Genomic DNA, 12,764 nt, shown 5'->3' on the forward strand with positions numbered 1-12,764 from the left:
CATTCAAATTTTAGTCTATTTCAAGTCATCCCCAGCTTGAACTTTCTTCTAAGTCTTTTCATGTCTCTTCTGCATATGCTCATAGCCTCAGGGCTGACTAGGAGTGTTTGGTTAGCTTGGGCTTTTTTGGGGCTCCACTAAACATGCACGCAACTTCAGCCAATCATGTGCTTACTGCAGCATGACCACAAACTCACACAAGCAAAGCCTCTGGCCCTTCCTGCTCACACACAACTGATTTTGTTGGTTCACCATTGCATCACTCCCACCCCAAATTAAGCGAGCTCCCTTCAACTGCATCATTTTGCTGTTAGTCCTCATGAACTGCCCTACCCTGGAAGAATCTTTATGCCCATCAAGCTTGGTGTTGGGAGGTGAAGGAATTGGAGCAGCTCCAGGCAAGACTACCACTGTTGTTCCCAGATTTCTGCAGTTTTTCAAGCATCAACACTTCTCAGATTATTGTATGTTTGGTCATTTTCCAACTGCTGACATAGTCTTGTTTATTACAGTTGCTTTTCAAGGAGATTTCTTGATCTCACTAAACTATAACCAGAAGGCTTTTATAGCATTCACTTTTAAATTATGAAAAGCATAAATGTTATAATTTTAATTAAAAGTTTGTCTTTAATGCAGCTGTAAGAATGAAAGATCTCTTATCCTTTGAGATGACAGGGAGGGACCTGGAGAATGTTAAGCTAAGTGAAATAAGCCAGTCAGAGAAGGACAAATATCACTTATTTGTGGAATATAATGAGCAAAATAGGCTGATGAACAAAACAGACACATAGACATAAAAGTAGGACTCAGACTGACAAACTTCAGAGGAGGGAGTGAGGGGGGAAGAGATAAACCAGAGAATTTATATGCATATCTACATAACCAATGGACATAGACAACAATACTGTGAAGGGAGGGGGCAGGATCGGGAGGAAGGTATGAATGGGGGACAAAGGAGAAACATCTGTAACAAAAATTAATTAATTAAGATAATTAATTTTTAAAAATTAAAAAATAAAATAAAAATTTCTCTTTAGCCTGGCCAGTTGTTCAGTGGTTAGAGCATTGGCCCTCATACCAATCACAGGTTTAATTCCCAGTCAGGGGCAAATGCCTGGGCTGTAGGTCTGATCCCTGACCCCCCACCAGGGCTTTGCAGGAGGCAACCAATTGATGTGTCTCTCTCACATTGATGTTTCTCTCTTCTCTCTCTTCCAAGCCACCTAAAAATTAATGGGAAAATATCCTCGGGTGAGGATTAACAGCAACAACAAAAAGTTTGTCTTTATAAGATTCTCAAATACCAAGACATGTCAGCTTGTGACTCAAATGCTGTTAACCTGACAGGTGGAAAGTGAGCCCAGAAATAGGAAGTTGGTGTGACCATCTTCCTCCGACTCCTTTTAGAGTGAGAAGAACCACCCCAGTGACTGTATGCTTTACAGCAGTTTGATAGGCTGAAAAGTGAAGCCGTTATCTATTTATTTTGTCACAAACTGAACCTTCATTATGTGACATTTGTGAAGTTAAGATGTGGGACACAATCTTTACTTAAGATTCTCAGCCTTTCATGCTCCTGTAGCAGATTTATTTTTGACTGCGATCTAGGCAGCAGTGTGAGGCAGGCTGCTTCTGTGTGTGAATATGTCATATCCCTAGCTGCTACCTTGTCTTCTCACTGCTCCTTTTTGTTTCTGGTGCCTGATTGTGAGAATAATGCATGCTTTTTATAAAAATAGAGAACAGAATAAAAGATTATCTGTTCTTTAAGCTATTCAGCAACATCAGTGTTGACAGTTTAATTTTTTTTCCTACTAGTTTTGTGTTTGTAATTTATGTAATTGTGGCCACACTGCCTATATCATTTATATCTTGTTTCCAAAATTATATAGTTACTTACCTTAGGTTTATTGTAGAAGCTTTGGGAATCCAGACTGTATGTAAGTCACCTGGTGGTTTTTTTCTGGTCTTTGTGATTTGCATACACATATTTAGTGTTTTATTTTTATCAAATATGATTTTACATTTTTTCATTAAACATTTGCTTTTACATTATAACATGCATTTTTTTCATGTTTAAATTATATAATTTTAATGGATGCAAGGTATTTCGTGGAAATGTAATAATTTTTAACTTCTCTCAGATTTAGACTTTTTTTCTACTTTTTAGAGGGAAAATATCTGCATGATATAAAACAAGTACTATTGCCCTGGCCAGTTTGGCTCAGTGGTTAGAGCGTCGGCCTGCGGTCCGGAGAGACCCGGGTTCGGTTCCCGCTAAGGGCACGTACTTCGGTTGCAGTTTGTCCCCAGCCCTGGTTGGTCGTGCGGGTGGCAGCCACTCGATGTGTCCATTCACATCGATGTTTCTCTCTCTCTCTCCCTTCCTCTCTCTCCCTCCCACTCTATCTGTACAAAAAATGGAAAAATATCCTCAAGTGAGGATAAAAAATAAATAAATAAATAAAACAAGTACTATTTCCTCAGGGATGTAACCTAAGGAAATAATTCAAGAGTGGAATGATTGGGTCAAGTGCACAACTAATATGAGGCCCACTGGACATTGACTCAGAGCGGTTATAACAGTGGTCACTGGCAATGGGACACACAAGTGGCCATGTGGCATCACCCTTGGCATTAGGAAGTCCTCACTGCTCTTTCACTGGGACAGTGATTTTTTTTTTTTTAATATGTAAATTAAATTATTTTACCAAAGCTCCAAGTTATTTATTTGCACTTGAAAGATATGTGCAAGCTTGTCAGCACAGAGGAGGAGGGAGGAGTGATAGCCTGGATAATAATTCCTGGTCTGTATGAATATTTCTAATAGTAGATGAGTGAAATCTATTTTGATAGACTAGTGCAAGTGATAGATCCTAAAGTTTTCCTCCTACAAGAAATAAAGTGAAACTTTGTTTTACATTTATAGTTTTATTAGCCTAAATCTCTTGATGATTAAACATGTATCTCTCACTTAAAATGTTCTATGTATATATTGTAATTTTAAAGAAATCATTTATTACTTTAATGGAAAGCAGTTCTTTTTCTCCTTCCCCTTCCTTACCGTGTAGGATCTGAAGAAATGGAAGAAAAGCAAGACAGTGAAAAACCACTTTTAGAGCTATGAGTACTACTTTTGTTAAAGTAAGTCTTTAAAAATGAAACTGTAACAACAAAGTTCTGAAATAGGGAGCATTTCTTCTAGAGGATTCAAAGTAAAATTCAAAGAATATGAGTATGAATATGTAGCCAGATTTGCCCTATTTATATGAATTTATCAGTCACATTTTAATTTCTGTAAAATGTCTTAACATTTTCTGTATGGGTATAAATTTGTGAAGTATGGAAAATACCTTAAAGTCTCAAATTTGTAAATAAGTATGAATTCATTTTTGTTTACTTACCCAGAATGTCTCTGTGTCAAATGTTGTTTAATTACAGACCCTAACTTCTGTGTGCTATGAGGGTGGCAGTCCTATGAGGTATGGTACTGTTGCTGTCCCCATTTGTGCTTGAGGCAGGTGAGACTAGGGTGGGCGAGCACCTGTTCCAGGTGCGCAGACAGGGAGTGGTGGAGCCAGGCCGCAGGCCCTCCTGTCTGGTACCAGTACATGCTCTGACCCCGCACTGGAATGTCTCTCAAGTTTTTGGAGCTTCTGCGATGAAAGATGCGATTCAGTCATTGAAAGCAGTAGTGCTTGGTGTACCTCAAGTTGGAGCACGTTGTTAAATTCTTTCAGATCATCAAAGGAGAATATTTCAGCCCCAGAAATACAGAAAGATAAACATCAATTGTAGTAGCAGCAGCTCTAATTATTTACATACAAAAGGGAAAAGGGAGATCTTAAAATTCTTTATTATAAGAAAAAAACAATTTTGTAATGTGTGATAATGGATGTTAAGTAGACTTATGGTAGCAACCATTTTGTAATATATACAAATATTGAATCATTATGTTGTATACCTGAAACTAATATAAAGTTATGTGTCAATTATATCTCAATAAAAGAATATAAAATTTTTGTAAAAAAGGGAAAAGTAGTAGACAGATTTGGCATCACTGGGAAGCTGGCATTGATGCAGCTGGGCTAGCAGAGGCAGCCAGAGTCCTGGCAGATGGGGGCCTCATGCCTGCATCAGCAGCATCAACACTTTCAGTTCCTTCTTTGCAGAACAGTGCTTGAGACAAAGGAAAATGTGAAGAGTTGATTCTTTTCTAAAATGCTTTAATATAAATTCTTGTGTGACCACATCCATTGTCCTTTTAGTGTCTGTAACTCAGCCTATCTTCGGTACACAGACTGTTGCAAAAACATAAAGTGTAGAGTTTTGCCTTTTAACACAACATCTCAAATATTGTTGTGTTCTCTCTTTTTCTAAGTTTGAAAAACCCTCATTGAAAATTACCAGAGGACAAGAAGGACTGGAGATGGTGTTTCCCTAAGGAAAGTTTGAAGTGGAGATATCCACTGCTAACTTGATTGGTTGGCTATTAAAGAATTTATTTATTGTAATACCTCACAGACACTGTATCATATTCACATACATTTAGTAACCTGCCTGTGGCTGGTAAGATAATGTAACAATCCATCCTATACTCAGTGAGACTGAGTCTGATCTGTTAATGAATAGTTGCAGAATGGTCTTGTGTCATATTCTAATCAAGACTTCTTAGTATGTTAGAATAACACTTTTTAAATAAGACACATATCTTTTTATTTGGATTCACAGGATGGAATTGTTTTGTTTCATGTCTCAGATTTCTTTTGTATTTCTTTTTTTTTTTTTTTAACATTCTGCATTTTCTTTGTGTTTTTTAACTCATGCATGTGCATCCTTTGTACAACTTTAAAAAGTAATAAAAAACAACATTGAAATTATTAGTTTTATTTTTCTCATTTTGCATTATGTATTTGGCCAAAAGTGATAGAATTACAAAAGGGGAACAAGGAGAGTTGTAGGGTTGGGGCGGGCAGAACTATAGACAGTACTTGGAGACAACATGCTCCTTCCTATGTGGAGAGATCCTGGAGATAGAGGGACTGTGCTGGGGAGAGCCCACATAAGGACTCAGGGATGCCACTATCATTGTCTGAAGTGACATCCTCCTCTTTTATGCATTGAGGGATTATGGTAATATAAGCAGTGGAGTCTGACTTCTGTCTCCTTCAGAAATATCAACTTCACTGCCTAGTTCTAAACTAAAGGAATGATCTGGAGTGATGGGCAGGGCCCCTGGAAAGGGGGGAGAGGTTGCAGGAGGGCGAAGGGGACAACCAAGTCAGTTTTGGGTAAACTTTCTGGAAGATGGCCAGTTGGGTTCACTTTCTGGGATGGGAGGCTCCTTATTAATCTCCTGGTCTGGAGTGGGGTGGCGCAAAGAGATCACACAGGTCATTCAAGGGGGCTTAAAGCTCATTGAGTCTAGTTCCCACCAGAGTCAAACTCCTTGAGATCCAATTCCTCCACTATATGATCTATCCCAGAGAAGGCATCTTCTTTGCGTTGCCTGAGGTACTGACCAACCCATCCACAGGCAATCTTTTGGAGGAACCCACCTTAGCCTTGTCCCTGGAGAACCCATGAGGTTTGAAGTGATTGGCTACATCCATGAAGTCATCTAAGAGACCTAGGCTTTCTTCAGCCCCAAACCTGACTGGTCGAAGGGTGACATTAAGTCCCTCACCAACACCTTGCTGCTCAGGAAGCTCATCTCAGTTATGCTGTGGGGCTCTGCTGGAATCGAGGAACGTGCTTAATGTGAAGGTGTTTTTGTTGATTACAGCAATGCTGCTGCTGGATGCTGTGAAAAGTGCCACAGTTAAACCACTCCAGAGCCTGGTGCCATTGCTGCCACCACAAAGACCAATGCTGCCGCTTCCACTGCTGCCTCTAATGCAGTTCGGCAGCCTCGGGCCTGTGGGAGTGGAGGATGCCAGGGACGCATTCACAGAAGGACTCTCCATCAGCAGGCAGAAGGAGAAGTGAATGTATTCTTTAGAAATGTGAATAATTACCTTATTGCTTCATAGGAAGGCAGCATGTCTATTTTCTTTTATTCATATGTCATTTAAGAAAAACTGAATAGTATGTGATGGTAATTGTGCTGGTCTGGGTGGGAACTGGCCATTTGTGCAGATCAAATCCTCTCCATCTGTGCTTGTTCTAAGAATGGGCCAAATGACCAAAGTGCAATGGGGGAGGCTGCTGCAGCCTAACCAGGAAGAGCTTCTTACGGTGGAGAAAGGGGTGAGGGAAAGCTCCAGGTCTGGCTTTAGGACTAAAACCTTGTGAAATCAATGGTATTATCACAATGAGAATGCCCTGTTTCAAGAGTGGATTCACGTATACCCCAAGCCCTCGAAGATGCTCAAGCCTGATGTCATTGTATTAATTTAACCTGAGAAAAAGCTCTCAAACATGCTAGACATGCAGTCCATCGTCACTGGAAGCCAAGGCTCCCAGAAGTTGGCTCTCAGAGCACAGACCAAGAAGAATAAAGTATCTGACTTGAATATGCCTTGAAATCAGACTCTGAAAGCCTGAAGCATTGATCTCAACAGTAGTGCTATACCCCTTCCAGGACTGCACAGATTGAGCCTGTGGACCTGGACCACTCCATACCATGCTTGGGTGGGAGGGGGTGGAACATTTGCTCTTTATGTTCACATTACTGAACAGCCCTCTTCTACTTGACCCCAATCACACTTTTCTGATGTTTACGTCCTCTATTAAGCTTTGCTCAGATTGACTGAAGTCTTTTTGTTTCTTTAGAGGGACTTACCTGATTCAGTGTAGGGCATTCAGTGACAGTAGAATTTAGGGCCTTGCTGCCTCTATGTTCGTGTGAAGGAAAAAGCTCATCACTGTTGCCTACATCTACAGTCTGTTCATGCTTCCAGGGTCACAACCACAGGTCTGTGTCACCCTGTCTACACTGAGAAAATGAAACCAAAATGTACCAGCCTCAGTGAATCAAATACCATGGAAGAGCACAGATATTTGGTGAAATGTTAGGGATTATCTTAGTGTTTTCTGCTCTAAGCAGAACATAATAGCTAACTGGAGTGAACTTTGTTAATAAAAAGTGTGATAATACCACAGCCTGTGTATGTCTGATAACAACCACCTACATGTGTATGTAGATGAATAATTTCTTCCCATTAGCTATGGCCTTTTGAAAGTGAGCAAAGTTGGTTGTGGTTTAACTGTCCTTATTTTATCTTATAACACCCAACCAGTAGGGGCCGGTTTGACTTTGAGCATTTTCCACGAATCAACCACATTTGCCAGAGCATGTAAACAAAAGAAGCCTGAGAAAATAAAACACCATTAGCCACACTAGCACCCTCCCACCACCCACACCACCTACTCCATCATCACCTCTGCTCTCCTTATCTATGTACCGCCTATTTCAGGGCCGCCCAGGTTGAGTTGGGGAAGGAAGTGGCTAAGATGTTTGAAGCCACAGAAATTGCCACTTGGTAGTGCTCCAGCTGTGAAATTGGTTGCACAAAGCATTCAGTGATTTTCAAGTTTCCTCTGCTTCTATCTTTCCCAATGTAGAAAGTTTCAACTCCCTTAAGTCAGCAATTTTCCATCTTTACCTCATGGCATACATAAACTGATTACTAAAATTCTACACCACACTAAAAAATGTTACGTTTTTTGCTAATCTGACAAAAAATAGGTATAATTTTGATTAATTTACAGAAACAACAATAATAGTCATTACCTATCCTTTTTGTTCAGAATGACTTTTTTAAAAAATCAGGTGCCTATACTTGTACATAAGGACGTCTGGTACCAACAATTAACCAATCAGATACAACCTTATGTGATGTGACTAATAAGATGCAACTCTATTATATGACCTATATATTTATGATTCAAGAGAGGGTATTCACATCAACCAGCTACTGTGTTGGTCATTGTCATTTTCTTTATTTGACAATCTAAGGGAAAAGAGCTCAGTGCCCCCAAGTAGTCAGGCATTGCATGTTCTTTAAATTCTTGCAGCACACTGGTTGAAAATTGTTGCTCTAAGTAGAGGGCCAAGTATTTGGCCTAAAGAGGTCTGACCAAATAAATGAGAATCAAGCAGTAGATCTAATTAAATGTAATCTTTCTCGTATGTGTTTGGTCTTACTTCGTTTCTGAATGGGAACCTCTGCTTGATTTCCAAATAAACCTGTTTCACAGAACCTGAAGCTGATTGTAAACAAAATCTTTCCAATTTTAAATGAGACATTTTTTGTTGTTGTTGTTACAGATGTTTTTCCTTTTTTCCCCATTGACACCCTCCTCCCCCTCCCTCCCTGCCATGTCCCCGGCTTTGTTGTCCATGTCCATTGTTCATGCACACATGCAAATAAGTTCTGTGGTTTATTTCTCCCCACACCCCCTCTTCTGGGGATTGCCAGTCTGTACCCTACTTCCACGTCTCTGGGACTACCCTGTTCTTCAGACTGTTATGTTCATTACATTTCACAAATAAGTGAGATCATATACTTGTCTTTCTCTGTTTGGCTTGTTTCACTTAGTAAATGAGACATTGTTTTAATTCTAATATATAAAAGTTTTTACATTTAAAGGATTCATTAGAGAAAATAGAAAAATATAAAATCACTTGTTTTTTTTCACCTACCAACCATACATTGAACATTTTGTTTTCTGCCTAAGCCCATGGACATACACAGACACACGTATAAATGAGTGTCAAACTTGTATTATTAATAGAAAAGTGTTCAAAGGATATAAACAAATATTTCACAGAAGAAATATAAATAGACTTTAAATATATGAAAAGATGCTTATCCTCACTCATAAGAGAAAAGCAAATTAAAGCCATAATGAGACTATTTTTCAGTTGTCATGTTAGCCAAGTCCTGACATTTGACAACATGTTCTTGGCATTCACCTACATTGTGGTAGAAATAAACAATGCACACATTCAAAATGACATAAAACATTAGTATTTATTTCAGCATTTATAATAACAGGATTGGAAATAAGCCAACAGTATATCACGGAGAACTGATTTTATAAAGTATTGTACATTCACCAGTGAAATATGAAGCTAAGGGTCCCTATAAACTGACATCAGAACTCTAGGATATATAAGTAAAGAGAAGTGCAGAATAATGTGTATTGTGTACTACCTTTGTGTGCTAAGGGAGAGAATTAGAATATATACAAACATGCATATGTTTTTATGTACTTGCATTCACATCTGCATAATGAAAACAAGAAGGATGCACAGAAACAAAAGTGTGACCTATAAGAGTCTGGGGAGGTAGAGACTGGTTGAAGCAAGATATCTTAATGCGTTTTTTACAGTGTTTTGATTTTTTAACCACGTGAACATATTACCTAACCATTTTAGGAGGGTTTGGCTATGTATATTATTTTTTCAACATTTCCTGATTAAATTTTCATTTCTTTAAATCTATATTTTTGAAGATGTATAGTAATCTGTAATATGACATCCTTCATTTCAATTTTAGTTTTTTATTGGACATTTGGGTTAATTTGGGGCTGCTATACATAGTGCTACAGTAAGTGAACATCCTTGCACATAAATCTTAGTACATACCTCCTATTTCCTTATAGGAAATTGATGGGTTGATGGTAAGAACACTTTTCAGGCTGCAGCATGTTCTCCTGTGGAATGGGCTGTGATGGCTCCTGGCGGCTGGAAAGCTGACGCCTGACACAGGAGCAGCTACTTCAGTCACCTGCTGGCCTCAAACTGGCCACACATTAGAATGGCTAAAGGAGGTTTTTTTTAAAGTCCATGCCTGGCCTGTGATGAAGTCTGGGCCTCAGTGGTTTTTAAAGGCTCCAAGAGGACAGCCTTTGATATAATGAGTAAAATAGCATATTTTAAGTCGGATGGATCTGGAATCATGTGGACTCTCGCACTACTCCATGTTTAACCTTGGGTATATTAGCTTCTCTGGCACCCGCTCTTCTCATCAATGAAATGAGCATGATACCTGCGTTGTGGCACCATGAGAGCATTAAATAGACAGAACATGCAAACTACCTGCCAGGATTCCTGTTGCTCACTAAGTTGTAGGTACTTGCTGTTATTCAAACAAAACAAAATAAAGCAAAATAAATAGTTTAACAGAATCTGGTAGAGACCATGCATTTACCCAGATAAGTTTTCATGGCTGATGAAATGTTGAGTTTCTAGCTTTTTGGCTGAATTGTATCATGCTGATACAGTATCTGTGGCTATCTGATATTACTCAGAATTTGTAATTGGCAGTTATATAGGACTTTGATTAATGTAAAGAAAAAATTAAGTATTACTTAATTGTGGCCTGCTTGTTTGACAGAAAGCCTTTGAAAAATCTCTGAGTTTATGAAGAAAAGAATTCTAAACCAGTAGAAAGAATTCATAATGGAAAAAGTTTTGAGAATTGTTGTCTTACAGCTTCCCCTTTTTTATGGTTGAGATGTGTACAGAATATGCTAGCAATATAAAAGAGACAATTGAGACATGAGTTCTTTTATGGAAATTGTATACATCTTTGCCTAATTTTTCCATTGCATACCTGTGGATGTAGCCTGTTGTTCAGTTACTTATTTCATCCAACCAAGTGCATGTCCTGTAATCACAGATGTCTGATTGGTGAGTGGGAAGTCAGCATAGAAAAAAAAATCTTTCCAGCCCTGGCCGGTTTGAATCAACGGTTGGAGCATCGACATGCGGTCCAGAGAGACCAGGGTTCGGTTCCCACTAAGGGCACGTACCTCGGTTGCAGTTTGTCACCGGTCCTGGTCGGTCGTGCAGGTGGCAGCCACTTGAGGTGTCCCTTTCACGTCGGTGTTTCTCTCTATCTCTTCCTCTCTCTCCCTTCCACTCTATCTGAACAAAAAATGGGAAAATGTCCTCAGGTGAGGATAAAAAAAGAAAAAAATCTTTCCAGCACAAAAAAGTTGTGTGGCAGAATCTCCTATAACCCTCTAATTATATGAACAGCATAAGTAAAAGTAAGGAGAGAAAGTGTAGACAAGTAAAGAGGCAGTTCTCTTCATCAGCTCTTAGCCTATTAAGGAAGGCTATTTTCCTATCTTAACTGAAACTGAAAGTAACCTGTTTCTACTTTGGTGGCAACTAATGTAGAAGTAAGAATAGAGCTCCGGTAGCCAGGCTTCTTGGGTTCAAATTGAAGCTCTACTTGTTATTAACTGTCTAACTATGGGGAATCTTTGTCCCCTCTTTGCCTCAGTTTCACTATCTGTAGAACAGAGGTAATTGTGCTTGTTTCATAGAGTTCTTGTGAGAATTAAGTGAGTTAACACATACTTAGACCAGTACTACTAAGCACTATGCAAGTGTTTGCTATTATTACTTCATTAGTATGTTAATCGTTGAATTTGTAAATTGTGCTAGAAATGTGAAATTGTTCCAATTAAACACTTTCTTCTAAAGATGGATAAGCTTAGGCAATATGACATGGTCTAGAACAAATGACACAGCTAGTTAGAGCCAGACCAAGTACCAAGGCTCTAGCTATGGAGAGTGAGGCGAAACTTTGGGTCCAGTGTTCCTCCCACCACACCATGTGGCAGTCTTGCTGTGATTGAAAAGTACTGGACTACAAAGGAAATTTACCCACCTCCTACCTCAGAAATGCCCACGGACTTACCAGATGCTTCCACACAGGGATTCTGAGGACCCCTGGACTCATTCAGTGTAAGGTTGGAGCTGGAGTGTCAGAATGGTATACTCAGCACCATCAGAGGTCCTGCTCTGCCTGAGACTCTCGGTTCATTTCACTAGCACCCCAAAAGAGGAGTTACAAATCTAGGACACATAAAATAAGGCAGGATTTGCCCTGGATGGTTTGGCTCAGCAGTTAGAGCATCGGCCTGCAGTCCAGAGAGACCCGGGTTCGGTTCCCACTAAGGGCACGTAACTCGGATGCAGTTTGTCCCCGGCCCTGGTTGTGTTGTGCGGGTGGCAGCCACTCGATGTGTCCCTTTCATGTCGATGTTTCTTCTCTCTCTCTCTCTCTCTCTCTCTGTGTGTGTGTCTGTCTCTCCTTCCCTCCCCCCCCTCCCTCCCACTCTATCTGAACAAAAAATGAAAAAATGTCCTCGGGTGAGGATAAGAAAAACTAAAAATAAGGCAGGATTTCCATACTGTTGATAATTAAGGGAGCAATTATGGTTTTACCAGAATATATACATGAGGAGAAAATACAGATGCACCTGCAAGTCCTTAAGGAAATTCTCACTGACTCCTTGGAGAATGCCTTTAGTAAAGAAGCAGTGCATGTTTTATTTTGGTTTTCCCAGTTGAAAGCAGGTGAAGGGGAAGCCACATGATACTGGGTAACAAAATACGAGCTCTGAGTTTAGAGAGACCTGGCTTCAAATGACTGTTACTTACCAAATGGTGGCCATGAGAAGATAACGTAATCTCTCCGTCCTGGGAACTGCGGGCTGTACCCTCCTTCAAGGGCTCTGAGAGGATTAATGGGATTGCCTGGTTTGTAGTAGAAATCACCGAGTCCCTATTCCATCTACATCTAACATCTCTGCATGGGAATAATATTAGAGATAATTGCCAGGCTGTGTGTGTGTGTGTTCTATTATTTCTAAAGTAGAACTACTAACAGTAGCTGCTAATGCTGTTGCACCAAACATTATTAACTCATCTAATCCACACAATTAGAAAAGACCAGGCACTAGGACTTTATTTTATAAATGAGAAAGTTATGGCACGCAGAGTTCAGAGTTTGCCT

At 39.6% G+C, this 12,764-nt stretch overlaps 1 protein-coding gene and 1 pseudogene across 1 annotated transcript in view; one reads left to right on the forward strand and one right to left on the reverse strand.

The window, feature by feature from the left end:
- Positions 1 to 3,991, forward strand: part of STARD3NL (STARD3 N-terminal like) — a 79,869-nt gene extending 75,878 nt beyond the window's left edge. Inside the window, exon 8 of the mRNA XM_036247372.1 lies at positions 3,072 to 3,991. Within this exon, the coding sequence (XP_036103265.1) occupies positions 3,072 to 3,127 (56 nt within the window). The 3' untranslated portion in view covers positions 3,128 to 3,991. The remainder of the gene's footprint in view (positions 1 to 3,071) is intronic.
- Positions 3,992 to 4,978: 987 nt separating this feature from the next.
- Positions 4,979 to 6,803, reverse strand: LOC118619643 (annotated as a pseudogene).
- Positions 6,804 to 12,764: the final 5,961 nt, after the last annotated feature.

Source organism: Molossus molossus, unplaced genomic scaffold (genome assembly GCF_014108415.1).
Source record: "Molossus molossus isolate mMolMol1 unplaced genomic scaffold, mMolMol1.p scaffold_m16_p_7, whole genome shotgun sequence".
NCBI lineage: Eukaryota > Metazoa > Chordata > Mammalia > Chiroptera > Molossidae > Molossus > Molossus molossus.